The sequence below is a fragment of the Thecamonas trahens genome (genome assembly GCF_000142905.1).
Source record: "Thecamonas trahens ATCC 50062 unplaced genomic scaffold supercont1.60, whole genome shotgun sequence".
Lineage (NCBI taxonomy): Eukaryota > Apusomonadida > Apusomonadidae > Thecamonas > Thecamonas trahens.
The window spans coordinates 191,411-206,887 of NW_013657620.1; the positions used below are offsets into that span (position 1 = coordinate 191,411).

Below are 15,477 nucleotides of genomic sequence, written 5' to 3' on the forward strand. Positions count from 1 at the left end.
GAGAGGGAGGAGAGGGGGTGATGGAGGCGGGGGGGAGGGGGGGGAGAGTTCGTACGGGAGGCAAGCGGGAGCTTGCGGAGGGCGTTGGAGAAGGTCTGGAGGCCGACGCCAACCACGAATCCGGTGAAGAAGCCCATGGTCGAATGGTAGAGAGACGAGAGGTGACGGCGGAGGGATGGTGGGCTGTGTTACTGCGGCGAAGTAGAGCCCGGCAGCCGATGGAAGGATGCCGATGGACAGTCAGAGGGAGGAGGGTGGGGCATGGTAGGGGGAGAGGGAGGGGGGGAGGGGGGCGGGGGAGGGAGTGGGGGGGGGGGGGGGTTAGGCGCATGTTCTTGAGGTTGTCGACGAGCCATTCCTCGTTGAGATCGTCGGCGTCGTCGAGATCAAATACCTTGGAGAGCGAGAGCTTGTTGCAGACGACGTGCTTGGACGAGGTGTACATCATGGCAAAGTACGGGTTGCACTGCGAGGGGCAGTAGAAGATCATGACCAGAGGGTACGAGACCCGCTCGGCAGTCTGCTGCCACTTGTACGAGTACACAATGAACCGCGGGATCGAGTCCGGCAGGTCGCCCGCCAGCTCCTCCAGGTCGATCTCATCGATCTCCTCATCGACATGGACCATCCGCTCGTCACCATCGATGGTGAGGATGAGCGCACCAGCCTCTGCGTTCTTCTTGCGGAACGCCTTGAACGCCGCCACCACATCATCGCCCACATCACACGTGTTTGTCGACGCCTAATCCCATCGATGATGACATGTGTGAGTCGCCGTCGGCATTGCAGCTGTGACCACAGTCGTCGTGGTAGTCGTCACCACCGCCATGACCATCGCCACCGCCATGACCATCGCCACCGCCATGGCCTGCAAAAATTGCTACACACATGGCAAAGGCAGCGGGGACCGTGGATACCGCCCCCCCCCCCTTTTACCCAGGGCACACACGGGACACATGGGGGGAGGGCGTGGGGCAACAAGGTTGTTCGTACCATGGTAGTGTTGGAGGGAGTCGTGTGTGCGAATGTGTAGTTGGGTCGGGCTGGTCGGGCTGGTCGGGCTGGTCGGGCTGGCTGGCTTGGCTGGCTGGAATGACTGGCTGATCGGCTGGTTGGCCTGGTCGGGCTGGCTGATCGCCTGGTCGGCCTAGTCGGGCTGGCTGATCGCCTGGTCGGGCTGGTCGGGCTGGTTGGTTGGGCTGGTTGGTCGGGCTGGTCGGGCTGGTCGGCCTGGTCGGGCTGGATTGGCTGGCTGATCGGCTGGTCGGCCTGGTCGGGCTGGCTGATCGGCTGGTCGGCCTGGTCGGGCTGGCTGATCGCCTGGTCGGCCTGGCTGATCGGCTGGTCGGCCTGGCTGATCGCCTGGTCGGCCTGGTCGGCTTGTGCTCCTCCCCGTCTGCTACTGCCACCATCATAGTCGATCTCCACTTCCTCCCCCGTCCACCTGATCACCATTCCCAGTCCTCCAATGGGCTGGGTTTCGAGAGGAGATGGGTGATTGTTAGATATGGACAGAGTGGGCTGATGGTGGCATGTACGTGTCCCCCCCCTCCCCCCTCTCCCCTCCCCTCCCCCCCCATTGACTCCCCCTTTGATCGATCAGCTCATGCCACCGCATTGTGGACGACGACGACCGAGAGCCAGCCAGCCACAACTACCCCCCCCCTCCGGCTACACTCGACGTGCGCGTACAACATGAACGACCGGGTACGACCATACTACTTTTGTGTGTGAGGAGATGGAGATGGGTGGGGGGTGGGAGGATGGGTGGGTGGAGGGAGGGGGGAGGTGGGAGGGGGGGGGGGGAGGAGGTGGGAGGGGGGGTGACGACCTGGCGACGTGTGACTTGAAGGTGGCAGGTCATCCTCCGGCGGGCAGGGTAAGGGGCAGACATGGTAGGGGGGGGGGGGGGGAGAGGAGGGGGGAGGAAGAAGGGACTTATGGTGGAGGTGTGGTGTGTGTGTGTGTGTGTGTGTATGTATGTGTGTGTGTGTGTGTGTGTGCGTTGTGTGTGTGTGTGTGTGTGTCTGTGAGGGTGGACAGTACGATGAGTTCTCGTCGGGCTCGGTGCCGTACGGGCAAATGTTTCCGGATATGTATGGGGAAGACGCCGGGGGAGAGGCTGAGCAGGGCTACGAGAACAAGCCGAGGATTCTGCTGATGGGCATGCGGAGGTCAGGCAAGTCGTCCATCCAGAAGGTCGTCTTCCAGAAGATGTCGCCCAATGAGACGCTCTTTCTCGAGTCGACGACCAAGATTGTCAAGTCGGAAATCGCGTCGTCGTCGCTCATCTCGTACTCGATCTGGGACCTGCCCGGCCAGGTCGGCTACGAGTCAAACCCGGCGTTTGACAACGAGGGGCTCTTTGCCCAGACCGGCGCGCTCATCTTTGTCATCGACGCGCAGGATAACTACCGCGAGGCCATTGCCAAGCTCCACACCACGGTCCTGAGGGCGTACGAGATCAACCCGGAGATCTGCTTTGAGGTCTTTATCCACAAGGTCGACGGCCTCTCCGACGACGCCAAGACTGTCCGCCAGCAGGACATTGTCGAGCACGTTCTCGCCAACATTGCCGACGCCGAGCTCGAGGACCAGATCCAGATCTCGTTCTACCTCACTTCCATCTACGACCACTCGATCTTTGAGGCCTTCTCCAAGGTCATCCAGAAGCTCATTCCGCAGCTGCCGACACTCGAGCAGCTGCTCGACATTCTCATCTCCAACTGCTGCATCGAGAAGGCCTTTCTCTTTGATGTCGTCCCCAAGATCTACATTGCCGACGACTCGTCGCCCGTCGACATGCAGACCTACGAGCTCTGCTCCGACATGATTGACGTCGTCATCGACGTCGGCTGCATCTACGGCATGGGCGAGAACGACGACACCGGCCTCGGCTACGACGCCGAGTCGGCATCAGTCATGCACCTCAACAACGGCATGGTCCTCTACATGAAGGAGGTCACCCGCTACCTCGCCCTCGTCGCCCTCCTCCGTGAGGACAAGTACGAGAAGCACGGCCTCATCGACTACAACGTCGAGGCCTTTAAGAACGCTGTCGCCAAGGTCTTTGAGCCGCGTCAGTAGCCGACCTGGCCTTCCAGTAAACGCCACGGCATCGCTAGTGCGGTCCGCTGCTGCCCGAGCTGCCGCTGTCACGTCGGCTTGCCGCCCGTGCGGCAAACCTCGCGCAGCGCGGGCAGCCCGCGATGGCACCGATAGACCCACTGGCAACCGACGCTGACGCATCCGTTGCATCCGATGCCGATCCGTCGTCATCGTCAACGGCCGCGTTCGAGGCCCGCCGGCCGCTGGCACATTCGCGGTGAAAGACAGCGCCGCACGCGCCGCACGCGCTCACCTCCTTGAGCTGAAAGGCGTGAATGGGCGACGGCTCTGCGCACAGCTCGCAAATGTGGCCGCGATAGGGGCAGACGTCGCAGTCGACGAGGACGTGCTGAGCAAAGGCGAGGACCATGCGCTGGAGTCGGTCGCGGAGGAGGCCCGATGCAATCGCCGAGATGTCCTGCAGCGAAAAGACGCCCGGTGAGTCCATCAGGTACTCGTGCGGCCAGACGAGCTGCCGCAGCTGGTTCCATTCATGGCAGGCGCGCGCGTACTGGCCGAGGATGGCGAGCTGGGCCTGTAGAGCAAGAACAAGACGGATGTCGACAACGCGGGCGACGAGGTGCGGGTTGACGACCGCCAGTGGAATGCACGGAATCCGCGCGACCGACGATAGAAACTCGAACGAGTCGGCGGCAACCGGTGCCGGTGAGAGGTCCCAGTTGCGGACCGCATGTCCGGGCACCAGGTACGAAGTCGTTCCCGGGTGGCACTGGGTGCAGTACCGCCCGCCGGTGTAGCTGCACACCCGCGAGCTGTCGGCATCAATGTCGGCGGCGCAAAAGACGCAGGCAAAGCCCTGCGCGTCGAGCCCCTGCTCCCGCGCAAGCGCCACTGACACTGCGCCCTGCCGGGTCGTCACTATTGTCGTGAACGGGCCGTCATCCGGCCGCGCACGGCCCACAAGCGCGAGTAGCTCGTCCACAGCCACATCGTCCGGCCCGACAAGGACCTCACTGACCGCCGCGGGCGTTGCCGGCTTGCGCCCGCCCACAAGCTCCGGCAGCTGACCGAGGACAGACGCAGCCTTACCCACCGATCCGGTCCACGCCCACGCCAGCCAGCCCTGGGCCTCGTCTTGCGGCGAGGGTGGGGCGGGTGCAGGAGCGGAATCAGGGGTGGAGTCAAGTGCAGGGGCGGGCGCGGCCGGTGCCGGCTCGGTCGAGACGGGCGGCTCGTCGACCTCAAACACAGAGTCCGGGAGCTGAAGGTGCGGGGCGGCAGCAAGGTACTGCGAAAAGAGCTTGGCGTACGACGAGGTGTACCCGCGGCCGCCCGAGCCCGCTTCGCCGTCGTCATCCGAATCGGTGAGCGAGGCGTAGGCCATGCGCGGCTGGTCTGGCGAGCCCTCAGCGACGTCGACAAGAACAAAGACGTCGCCCGGAGTCTCGCCCTGCTCGCACTGCTTACTGGCGCGACTGCCGGAGTCACTCCCGCAGTTGTCACCGGATCCGCCGGCAGCGACCTGTGCGTCCATGATCGCGCGAACCTCGCGAAGCGCGCTCGCCTCCTGCTTTTGCTCGATACGACCAAGGACAGTATTGAGCAGCGCATCACGCGACGGAGAGTTGGATCGGCTCCGGATCCGGTGGCGGCGGCGGCGACGGCGACGGCGGCGGCGGTGTGAGCTCGAGCCAGAGCCAGAGCCAGAGCCCGAGGATTGCGGCGAGCCCGAGCCCGAGCCCGAACCGGATCGAGGAGACACCGGTTGCTTGTGGGTGACAACGACCGGCGCAACGAGAAAGTCCGAGGCGCCTGCATCATCTTCGCGGTCAAGAGCCGAGTCATTAACGGTGTAGCGGAAGGTAACGGCTTCAGCGAGGCGATCAAGGATGTCGCAGAGCGCGCCGCGCATGGCATCGTCGAGGAGGAGAGCATCATCCTGGTAGTGCGAACGAATGAGAAGGGCATCAAAGGCATTCGGACTGAAGAGCGCTCTGATGGCGCCGGCCAGCGATCTGCTGTTGAGGGTGAGGCGGAGCCAGGCACGGGCCTTGCCCATGGGCGAGACAACGAGAGAGAGCTTGGCATGGACATGAGACAAATCGTCCAGCACAGCATCATCGACAGCAGCGCCATTAACCAGCATGGCCTCCAGAGGAGACCACAACGAGCTTGTCGGGAAGAGACCATTGGACATAGCATACTCGAGGGCGGTGATGACCTGGAGACCACCGCGCGAGTGTTCCGAGAGGTACGCCCACGACACAGCCCGTCCCTCGCTCGCTGTCCCCGCCAGCGCACGGGTCATCCCCGAGTACTCTTGCTTGGCCCGGTTTGCCGCATGCTCCACAGACCGCAGCAGAGATGTCTGGAGCATGGAGTGTGTGCTGGTTGTCTTGCGTCAGCTGTTGCTCCTGTTGTCGTCCGTCGTCTGCCGCTCGACGAGGGAGTGTTCCATGCCGGGTCACGGTGCGACACATGGGCTGGCTGATGGTGGTATGGTGGTGGTATGGGGGTGGATGGTGGTGGTATGGGCTGGCTGATGGTGGTATGGGGGTGGTACGGGGGTGGATGGTGGTGGTATGGTGGTGGTACGGTGGTGGATGGTGGTGGATGGTGGTGGTATGGGGGTGGTATGGTGGTGGTATGGGCTGGCCGATGGTGGATGGCGGTGGATGGTGGTTGTATGGTCTGGATGATGACGATGATAATGTGTTTGATCATGTATTTGGTCATACGATGAGGTGGTGTGGCTCTGTGTATCGGTGCTACATGTCGTGGGTGATGAACGGGAAAGTGACCGGAGGCAGCCGAGAGCGACACCGACAGCTGGTGGCGGAAAGAAGAGGAGTTGAGAAGGGGAGACACTCAGCTTGGTATTGGTGGGGAGGAGTGGATGTCGTCTGCGGTGGCACCTATTACCAATCCCCCTCCTGGGGTGAAGAGTACGTAGCAGAGGAAGGGGGGGGGGGAGGGGGGGGGGGGGAGGGGGGGAGGGGGGGGGGTGGGGAGGGGGAGGGTGATGGGCGGGCAAAGGGACTCACCGAGAGGGATGGGTATGGACATGGGACGGTGGATTGGGGGGCGGTGGTTGCGGTGGTTGTGGTTGGGTTGGCGCTGTGCTATGGTCGTGGCCGTACTCGTGGTCGTCGCTCTGCAGCCATCTGCGACAGGACGGCCAAGTTCATCGCGTCGTCGGGCGACGAGTACGAGGACAAGATCCGGAAGCAAGAGGCCGGCAACGACAAGTTCGCCTTTCTCGATCCAAAGTCGCCGTATCATGCTTATTACGCCTTCCGCTTGGAACAGGCCCGCCGCGCGCTGCGCAAGGACGCGCCTGCTCAGGAGATCGTCCTCTCGTCCGAGGCCCGCCAACTGCAGGAGACGCTGCAGGCGGCCGTGACGACACAAGAGGCCATGGAGGCAGAGGCCGCCGCTGCCTTTACCGTTCCAGAGCCGCCACCGAACCACTTTCTCCTCACCCAGGCGCCGGCGCTCACCGCCAAGGACCTCGACGTCATCAAGCTCATGGCGCGGTTTGTGGCCGTCCACGGCGCCAAGTTCATGGAGACCATCGCGGCGCGTGAGCAGGGCAACGCGCTCATGGGCTTTCTCCGGCCCTCGCACTCGCTCCACCCGGTCTTTCTGCAGTTTATCGACCAGTACAAGCGGGTCATCGATCTGCCGGACTCGGATCGCCAGCGGCTGGCCAAGGCTGCGAGCTCCAAGGCCGCGGTGGTAGGCGCCGCTACCGCAAAGTACGAGTATGTCCGCTACAAGCGAACCAAGGACAAGAAGGAGCTACCCGAGTCTCGGGTCGCCGGCCTCGCCCCTGCAGCCCGCATCGACTGGCACGACTTTGTCATTGTCTCGACAGTCACTCCGGCCGACATTGACCCGTCCGCGCACGACGGCGCCGAGCTGGTCGTCCTGACTTCGGCCAGAAACCGCACCCGTGCCGGCGGCGCACCCATCCCAGCCCTCGCCCGTGCCGCCCAAACAGTGCTGCCTGCCGGCGTCCCCGCTGGCTTTGTCGACGGCGCCGTCGAAGATGATAACGATGACGCCGACATGGACATGTCGGACGACGATGAGTCGGCTGCGGTCGCACCGGCGCCTGCCCCCGCACCCGTCCCTGCCCCCACACCCGCCCCTGCTGTCGCCGCGCCCAAGCCGGCGCCGCCGCCGGCCGGCGTCAAGATTGTCAAGAACTACGAGCCCAAGGTGCTGGACGCGGCGTCGCGGGTGGCGGCGGCCAAGACGGCCATCTGCGAGCTGTGTGGCCAGTCGGTCCCGCTCGACGACTTTGAGGAGCACCGACGGATCGAGCTCCTTGATCCCAAGTGGGCCAAGCACCGCGCTGCCGAAGAGGCCGCGCGTAAGACCACCGCGCTCGCCCAGGGACCAGCCATCTCGGGCCACCTCAAGCGGCTCGCTCAGGCCCGGTCCGACATCTTTGTCTCGTCCGGCGACGGTAGCGGCAACAATGAGAGCGGCGACGCCAAGCCCGCGCCCATCATCTGGGACGGTGACAAGTCAACCGCAAAGGCCGCAAAGGCCGCTGCGCGCAAGCGCGCCGCCGAGCAGCAGCGGGCAAGCGCGAGCAATGGCTCAGCGCCGCAGCAGGGCCAGGTCATTGGTCCTCGGCCTGCGGCAGCATCGCGACCGCTTCAGCTCCCGCCCCCGCAGCAGCAGCCGCACCACCAGCCTCGCATGCCGCCCCAGTATCCGGGTCACCCAGGCCAGGGCTACCGCCCGCCGAGCGGATACCCGATGGCTGGCGCTGGTGGGCCGTACCCGCCGCAGATGCACGTGCAGGGCGGTCCGGGCAAGCCGGGTGGACCTCCGTTCCACCCGAGCAACCCGAGCAACCCGCCGCATCCCGGTTATGGCATGCTGCAACCAGGCAGCGCTCCGCTGGCAAAGCGACAGAAGACGATGGGTGGGTCGGCAGCTGGCGCCGGGGCAGCGAGAGCGTCGGCCACCGGCGGTGGCGGCGGAGGGCTCCAGCCAGAGGCGCAGTTTGCGGTAGCGCACCCGGGCAAGGTGGCCGTGGCGGTCCACGTCCCCAGCGAGGCGGCGCACGCCAAGTTTGGCTTCAACGGACAGGTAGTGACAATCGAGCTCGACGTCCGCGACACGATTGCCGACCTCAAGCCCAAGCTCTCTGCAGCGCTCAATGGCATGCCGCTGTCCAAGATGGCGTTTGCGACGGGTACCATCGCCTCGCTCTCCAACAACAAGAGCCTCGCGTACTACAACATTACGTCCGCCACACCAGTGCACCTCTCGTTTAAGGGCCGTGGTAAGCGCAAGCGATAATTGTTGCCGGTGAAAGCGATAATAAAGCCGGAGAGTGAACAAGGGGCTCTGCTTTACGGCGACGGGGGGTGCAGGATGGCGCGGCCGGCCGGCTTGGTCTGGTCGACGTCGGGCAGTGGAGTGTCGGCAAACGGACTCGAGGTGTAGCCGTTGTGGTAGAGGAAGCCGTTCTTGATGGCCTCGTAGGTAAGCGCGCCGGCAGTGACGACCGGGATGACCCGGAGCGAGGAGACGAGAATACCGCGGAAGATGGCACGGAGGCCGAGCTGCGGAATGCCGGCAAAGACGCCCTCGATCTCGACGGCAGCGCCGCGGGCCTTGGGCGCAAGCGCGGCAGACTCGACGGTGGAGGCGGCCGAGGCCGAGGCATCGACAGCGCCGGTGGTGGCGGCGGCCGATGCTGGCTTGGCCTTGGGCTGCTCGAGCGGGTCGAGGGCAATGTCGGGCATGGGCCGAATCTCCTGGGCCTGCAATCTGCGGCGCATGGTCTCAATGGGATACATGGCTGTCTGCGCCGCAAAAGTGGCGGCGGACGAGGCGGCAATGGTATGGTGGATGCCGAGGGTGGCGTACGAGGGGAGGTCAAAGGCGTCGATGATGGCAGCGTAGACGTAGGCAGCAATGGCAGCGTACGGCAGAGTGTCGACCAGCAGGGTGGTGACGCCATTGAGTGTCGAGCGGCCGCCCTCAATCTTGACGGCCCGGCGGGCGGAGAGGAGGGTGGGGTGGCGGACCGGGTCGACCATCATCCGGGTGCGGAACATGTCGACGGGATGGGCGACGCAGCGGGCGGCAAAGGCGGCGCCCGCGGCCGCCAACCACTGATCATCGCCGTTGACGTGGCCCGAGATAGGATCTGCCGTCCGCGCCAGCGCGTACGAGCCCAGCCCTGTCTGCAGCCCCACCAGCGGGACCAGCCGGACAAGGGTGGCCGAGTGCCCACGCCAGAGCCGCAAGACCTTGCGTAGCGATAGCGACGACGACGACGACGACGACGACGACGATGGTGATGCCGCTGCTGCTGATGATGATGATGAGCTCGATGACGAAGACTGCATGACAGCCGCAATGATGTCGCGGACACGAGTCGGGGCAAAGCGCGAGGCGTCGATGGCGGCAGCTGCGGCGTCTTCCGGCAGCGCCTTGGCGGCGGCGATGGAGGCGGCGGAGAGCGGCCGGGCGTGCTCACCGGCCTGGAGGACAGTCTTGACAAGGGTGAGCGGGGCGACGAGGGTGGTTGCTACTCCGCCTGAGATGAGCGAGGCAAACGCGTGCTGCCCGGCCGAGAGCCGCGTCTCCCCGTGGTGCGGGTAGGTGAACATGGCGAAGAGTGGGGTGGCCGTGAGCAGGACGCTGTGTCGCGCTCGATGGATGGAGCACGGTTGGGGTTTGGGGGGGGATGGGGGGTGGGGGGTGGGAAGTGCAAAAATTTGTGTTGGGGGGGGGGGGGGGGATTGGCAGGAAGTGGTTTGGCAGTTGCCGGGACACTTTGTTCGCCGAGTGAGCGTTGTTTGGCGGAGGGGGATGGCCGAGAGTGCGGGACAGCCAACTCGCAGCGCAGTTCGCTGATTGCATCTAGAGCGGCATCAGGGATGTCCCAGATAGAGCTCCATGTGACCGGGCGAAGAGTCTCTTTGTCTCCCACACACTTTCAACGGACATCGGTACGGGCAGGCGGATCAGATGATGATGGCTGCGGCAAGTCGCCCACGAACCGACAGGCCGGCAGAGAGTCAGCGAACAACCACAGGCGGCAGGCACGGGCGACGACGGCGACGACGACCAGGACGAGTACCCGTTCGATCAATACGATGCGGAGACGGTCACTTCCTCTGCAAGCGAGACGGACTGGTGGTGGAGGTGGAAGTGGCGGGGGTGGCGGTCCGTGCGGGGGTATGGTCAGCCAGCCGGGTTGTGGTCATGGTCTGGGAATGGTGACGGTCACCCCGCCAGCACCAACACCGCCGCCACCGCCACCGCCACCGCCACCACCACCACCGTCACCACCACCACCACCACCACCACCTCGGCCACTCCACCCGCCGCGGTAGGAAAGACTTCTCCAAGGTCGACAACAGGGGGGGTGTTGAGGGGAAGGACGTGCCTTGGCTTGCAAGCACACGCAACACAAGCAGCGGGACCAGCAGCGGGACCAACAACACCAACAACACCAACAGCAACAACAGCAACAACACCAGGGGTGGCAGCAGCAGCAGCAGCAACAGCAGCAACCACAACCACAACCGCAACAGCAACAGCAACAGCAACAGCAACAGCAACAGCAACAGCAACAGCAACGGCTTCGTCGTCGTCGTCTGCTTCGTTTGTCTCGTCTGCTTCGTCTGCTTCGCCGTCGTCGACTTTGTCATCGGTGGCTGCTTCGCCGTTAGCTCTCGCTCCGGTGGCTGTCTCTATCTCTGCCAGCTCGGGTGCGTTGTCGACCTCAGTGTCCACCTCGTTGTCCTTGCAGGGTACACCGGTTGTGCTTGTGGGTCGTCGCTCGCCGTCCATCAACTCGGGGCCCGGTAAGGCTGCAGTGGTGCCTGTGGATCAGGCTCGGTCTCAGTCGGGAACTGCCACAGACGGAGTGATGGCTGGTGTGTCTGGCGCAGATGGTGTGGAGGGTGGAGAGGGCGTGGTGGTGACGTCTGTCGAGGCCGCGGACGGGTCCGGGTCCGGATCCAGGTCGGGAGCGTCCAACTCAAGCTCAAGCTCGAGTTCAAGCTCGAGCTCAAGCTCAAGCTCAAGCTCAAGCTCAAGCTCGGGGCCAAGGTCGGATTGTTCGAGCGCGGCTAGAGTTGACGGTGGATCATGTAGAGATCGCTCCGGGTCAGGGTCGGCAGCCGGAGACACCGACGACGACAATGACTTTTTCGCGACGGCGCTTCAGGGATGGGGCGGTGAAGGTACGCCGCCGATGTCGGGCTCGCTTGGGCTCGGGTCATATGGGAAGGTGGCGTCCGAGGACGTGGTTGTACTTGATACGGCTGGCCGGAGTGGTGGCGGCAGTGGTGGCAGTGGCATTGGTGTTGATGGTGACGGCGGTGGCGGCGACGACGACGATGACGACAACCTGTTTTTTGCGGCAGCACTGCAGGGGTGGGGCGGCAACGGGACGCCGCCGATGTCGGGCTCGCTTGGACTTGGGTCGCAGATCCTAGCCGACGACTTGGTGATCATGGGGAACGCCAGTCCGGTGGAGGGCGAGTATGTGTACGCGTACTCGTACGACGAGAGTGGAAGTGGAAGCGACGGAGTGGACTCTGCCGACGGGGCGCGGTCCGACTCTGTCTCTGACTCGTCGTTCTCGACGATCGACGACAACGCGCCGATTGCGTTCCGGACACACGAGGAGACGTTGGAAGCGTTCCGTCGGCACTCGCTGTGGTCCGAGCAACGTGGAACGCTCCCGCTGCTTGTCCTTCACACCGACGGTGATGAGGAGGAGGGTGACGAGCGCGAGGTCGGGGCGACGCCGCAGCGAAAGACGCCGTGTGAGTCGGAGCTTATGCTCTCGCCGAGTCCTGCGCTCGCTGACGGAGTGGCACACACGCCGCGGATGATGCGGTCGATGGACGAGGACGGGTTTAACTGGGTCAACCAGTACATTCTCCTGCACACGCTCGGCAAAGGGTCGTACGGCAAGGTCCGGCTGGGCATCAACTCGGAGACGGGTGAGCAGGTGGCGATCAAGGTGTTTAACAAGGACATGCTCGCGCGCAAGCGCAAGGCCGGCTTTCTCTCGCCGTCGATGCTCGAGGACGCGTACAACGAGATTGCAATCATGAAACAGCTGGCGCACCCCAACGTGGTCAAGATCTACGAGGTTATCGACGACCCGGAGGTGCACAAGATGTTTGTGGTAATGGAACACATGGACCGGCCGCTGATGAAGTCTGTACTGGAGCAGGAGCCGCTGGACCTGCACCTCGCGCGCAAGTACTTTCGCGATGTGGTGTGCGGGCTCTCGTACCTCCACCGGTCGGGCATTGTTCACCGCGACATCAAGCCCGAGAACCTGCTGTTGGCCGAGGTGCTAATGCCTGTGGGTGACGGCGGGGACGGAAGCGACTCGGAGTCTGCAGACGACGGTAAGTGCGACGCGGCACTTGAGCGGCATGCGTCAGGAGGCCTGTCTGTCGACGACGCGGCGCCCGAGAGTGGGGTGGGCGCAGGATCAAGTGGTGGTGGCAGATCGAGTCGGGCATCGTCGGCGGCGGCGGCGAGTCCTGTGGTGATGCGGATGACCGAGGTGGTCAAGATTTCGGACTTTTCTGTCTCTGTCATGTTTGAGGGCGACGACGACCTTCTGGAGCGGACCGAGGGCTCGCCGGCGTTTCTTGCGCCGGAAATTATCTCTGGTGGCAAGTACTCTGGGCGGGCCATCGATGTATGGGCGCTGGGGGTGACTCTGTACGTGTTTATCTTTGGGCGGCCGCCTTTTCTGGCGGCGTCGGAGTTTGCGATCTACGAGGAGATCCGTGAGGCGCCGCTGGCGTATCCGCACCCGATCGATCCGCTGCTGGACGATCTGCTCCAGGGCCTGCTATACAAGGATCCGAGCCAGCGGATGACGCTCGAGATGGTGAAGCGGCACGCGTGGGTGACCATGTCGGGCGCATGGCCGCTGAAGGACCCGCTCGCCTCGGTTGCGTCGGAGCTCCTCACGACGCACGCCAACATCCACAAAAAGGCGTACTCGCCGCTCGCCGGCAAAGCGCTCCTCGAGTACGAGTCGGACTCGATCGACGACGGCGGGAGTGAGGGCGAGAGTGGGGCGGGCGAAGGCGAGGACGGGGCCGACGCCGACGCACCGCGCGGACCGTTGTTTCCGGCCTCACCGTCGGCAGGCGCAGCGGCGAGCAACTGTCTTGGCCTGGCGTAGGTTGGGTAAAGATGGGCGATTAACCCTTAACGGTACGGTCGTTCGGACACGTTGTCGCGCGTCTCAAAGTGAAGAACTCGATGATGCTCGACTTTCAGGTCACCGACCGACGCTGCGTGACGCCTGCTTGGCCTGCGGCTTGAGGTGGGAGGCGCGCCTGCACCTGATGGCGGCTGACACGTAGACGCCCGCCTGAAGGATGCCCGAGTTGCCGTCGCGATGACGACCCCGACGACCGGGAAGGAGAGCATGCCAGAGTTGAACACAGCGGCCAGACGGAAGAGCGCGAGGACCTTGCGACGGACGAGCTTGCCGGTCGGCGTGGCCGCGCGAGTGGTGGTACGCCATCTTCTACTGGATTCTGGACGCCGCGCTCATCAACGCGTACGCGCTCTACGCTGACGCGAGCCCACACCCCGCCACGACTCGCGTGGTTTTTCTCTACGACATCATCGACGCTCTCGCCGCCAGTGCCGACGCCGTCAGCTCCGCGCCGTCGCGCAAGTGGAAGCGTCCCTCTGCGCCGGCACTCTCGGCAAGAAAGCGCCTCTGCAGTGAGCCGCTCTGCGATGCGGCTGCCTCGCCTGCCGGAAGCTTCATGGTAAGCGATCGCGGCCGCAGACCTTTTGCGCCGCGTGCGGCGTCCATCTCTGCATCGCCGACTGTTTTCTGTTGTGGCCCACATGTGGCCACAGCAGCCGTTAACACACTGTACTACTCTTACACCGCGATTGATTGGCGTTGCGACGTCTGTGGAGCGTCGCGGAGCGCGGCTTGCGCGATGGACACGTTTGTCCATTCCGCACCGTAAAGGGTTAAGAGTCGAGGGCCTCGTCGAGCTTGGCCATGAACAGTGGATCGTTAGCGAGCGATGCTGCCAGCGACGACGAGATAGTGCCGAATGAGCCGAAGGTGGCAGAGGCGGACGGCGAGGACGACGGGAGGGGAGGCGGGGAGGAGGAGAGCGGCTCGAGCGAGGAGGGCGGGACAACGCGGAGGAGAGGCGATGAGGGAGGAGACGGAGAGTGCGATTCGGGAGGCGGGGGCGAGGGCGGAGGCGAGGGTGGGGCCGGGGAGGATGGGCGGTAGAAGGCGTCGAGAGGGACTTGCTTGGACTGGTGCGGAGAGGACGGCGCCTTGGCGCGGACGGTGCGATCTGCGGCGGCAGCCAGTGCGGCCGTCTGGCGGACCGCGTCGTGCAAGGCGGTTGATGGCGGTGGGCGGGAGACCGGGCCTCTCCGCGCTGGGCGTGATGGCTCTGCCGCAGCCGTCGATCGTCCCGGGAGGGCAGCAAAGGACGGCCGCTGGAGCAAGAGCCGGGGGCGCTTCCGTCGTCGTCGCTGCGCTCGTCTCCCGCGCGGAGCGGGCTCGGTCGGTTCGCGCCGCTGTCTTGTGCGCTTGCGGGGGAATGGGAGGCGTGTCTGTGTGGTGGGCGGGGTGGGGGGAGGTGGGGTCGCAGGCTTGGAACGGGAGATCCATTGGTCGGCCATGGGGTGGGGGGTGGGGTGGGGGGGGGAGGGGGGAGTCAGGTGGACTTGGTCGTTGTCGTGATGGGGGTGGGGGTAGTCATGATCAGTGTGGAGGTAGTCATGATCAGTGTGGTGGTAGTCATGATCAGTGTGATGGTAGTCATGATCAGTGTGATGGTAGTCATGATCAGTGTGATGGTAGTCATGATCAGTGTGATGGTAGTCATGATCAGTGTGATGGTAGTCATGATCAGTGTGATGGTAGTCATGATCAGTGTGATGGTAGTCATGATCAGTGTGGTGGTAGTCATGATCAGTGTGATGGTAGTCATGATCAGTGTGGTAGTAGTCATGATCAGTGTGGTAGTAGTCATGATCAGTGTGGTAGTAGTCATGATCAGTGTGGTGGTAGTCATGATCAGTGTGATGGTAGTCATGATCAGTGTGATGGTAGTCATGATCAGTGTGATGGTAGTCATGATCAGTGTGATGGTAGTCATGATCAGTGTGATGGTAGTCATGATCAGTGTGATGGTAGTCATGATCAGTGTGGTAGTAGTCATGATCAGTGTGGTGACCAGCCGGCCATGACCAGTCCCCTCCCCCCCTCCCCCCCCCTCCCCTCCCCCCTTTCTTCCTTTCCCCCTCCCTTCCACCACATTTTTTGTCTCTGTAGAAGATCCCATTCTCCCCCCCCTTCCCCCCCTCCCCCCCTCCCCCTCCCCCCTCCCG

General features: G+C 63.9%; 7 protein-coding genes across 7 annotated transcripts in view; 4 read left to right on the forward strand and 3 right to left on the reverse strand.

The window, feature by feature from the left end:
* Positions 1 to 188: 188 nt before the first annotated feature.
* AMSG_10587 (uncharacterized protein) lies at positions 189 to 996 on the reverse strand (the record flags this gene model as incomplete). Its single annotated transcript, XM_013898058.1, has 3 exons — positions 189 to 191; positions 350 to 742; positions 994 to 996. The coding sequence occupies 3 exons, from the start codon at positions 994 to 996 to the stop codon at positions 189 to 191; spliced, it is 399 nt and encodes a 132-aa protein (XP_013753512.1).
* A 670-nt stretch (positions 997 to 1,666) lies between these two features.
* On the forward strand, positions 1,667 to 3,124 carry AMSG_10588 (Ras-like GTP-binding protein D). The gene is made up of 2 exons (XM_013898059.1): positions 1,667 to 1,707; positions 2,044 to 3,124. The coding sequence occupies exons 1-2, from the start codon at positions 1,696 to 1,698 to the stop codon at positions 3,085 to 3,087; spliced, it is 1,056 nt and encodes a 351-aa protein (XP_013753513.1). The 5' UTR covers positions 1,667 to 1,695; the 3' UTR covers positions 3,088 to 3,124.
* Positions 2,955 to 5,473, reverse strand: AMSG_10589 (uncharacterized protein). The gene has a single exon (XM_013898060.1). It carries the CDS (start codon positions 5,444 to 5,446, stop codon positions 3,122 to 3,124), a length of 2,325 nt encoding a protein of 774 aa, XP_013753514.1. The 5' UTR covers positions 5,447 to 5,473; the 3' UTR covers positions 2,955 to 3,121.
* Positions 5,474 to 5,953: 480 nt separating this feature from the next.
* AMSG_10590 (pre-mRNA-splicing factor sap114) lies at positions 5,954 to 8,391 on the forward strand (the record flags this gene model as incomplete). The annotated part of the gene is made up of 2 exons (XM_013898061.1): positions 5,954 to 6,014; positions 6,230 to 8,391. Exons 1-2 carry the CDS (start codon positions 5,966 to 5,968, stop codon positions 8,389 to 8,391), a joined length of 2,211 nt encoding a protein of 736 aa, XP_013753515.1. The 5' UTR covers positions 5,954 to 5,965.
* A 53-nt stretch (positions 8,392 to 8,444) lies between these two features.
* AMSG_10591 (uncharacterized protein) lies at positions 8,445 to 10,902 on the reverse strand (the record flags this gene model as incomplete). The annotated part of the gene is made up of 2 exons (XM_013898062.1): positions 8,445 to 9,665; positions 10,567 to 10,902. The coding sequence occupies 2 exons, from the start codon at positions 10,900 to 10,902 to the stop codon at positions 8,445 to 8,447; spliced, it is 1,557 nt and encodes a 518-aa protein (XP_013753516.1).
* Positions 10,903 to 10,981: 79 nt separating this feature from the next.
* AMSG_10592 (CAMKK protein kinase) lies at positions 10,982 to 13,276 on the forward strand (the record flags this gene model as incomplete). The annotated part of the gene is made up of 3 exons (XM_013898063.1): positions 10,982 to 11,006; positions 11,048 to 11,171; positions 11,209 to 13,276. The coding sequence occupies 3 exons, from the start codon at positions 10,982 to 10,984 to the stop codon at positions 13,274 to 13,276; spliced, it is 2,217 nt and encodes a 738-aa protein (XP_013753517.1).
* Positions 13,277 to 14,684: 1,408 nt separating this feature from the next.
* The window catches only part of AMSG_10594 (uncharacterized protein), a gene marked incomplete at its 5' end in the record, with an annotated part of 3,927 nt that continues 3,134 nt past the window's right edge, over positions 14,685 to 15,477 (forward strand). Inside the window, one exon of the mRNA XM_013898064.1 lies at positions 14,685 to 14,695. Coding sequence (XP_013753518.1) covers positions 14,685 to 14,695 — 11 coding nt within the window. The remainder of the gene's footprint in view (positions 14,696 to 15,477) is intronic.

Excerpts from the sequence above, each read along its gene's own strand:
- AMSG_10589 (XM_013898060.1), bottom strand. The coding sequence starts at position 5,446 with ATGCTCCAGACATCTCTGCTGCGGTCTGTGGAGCATGCGGCAAACCGG.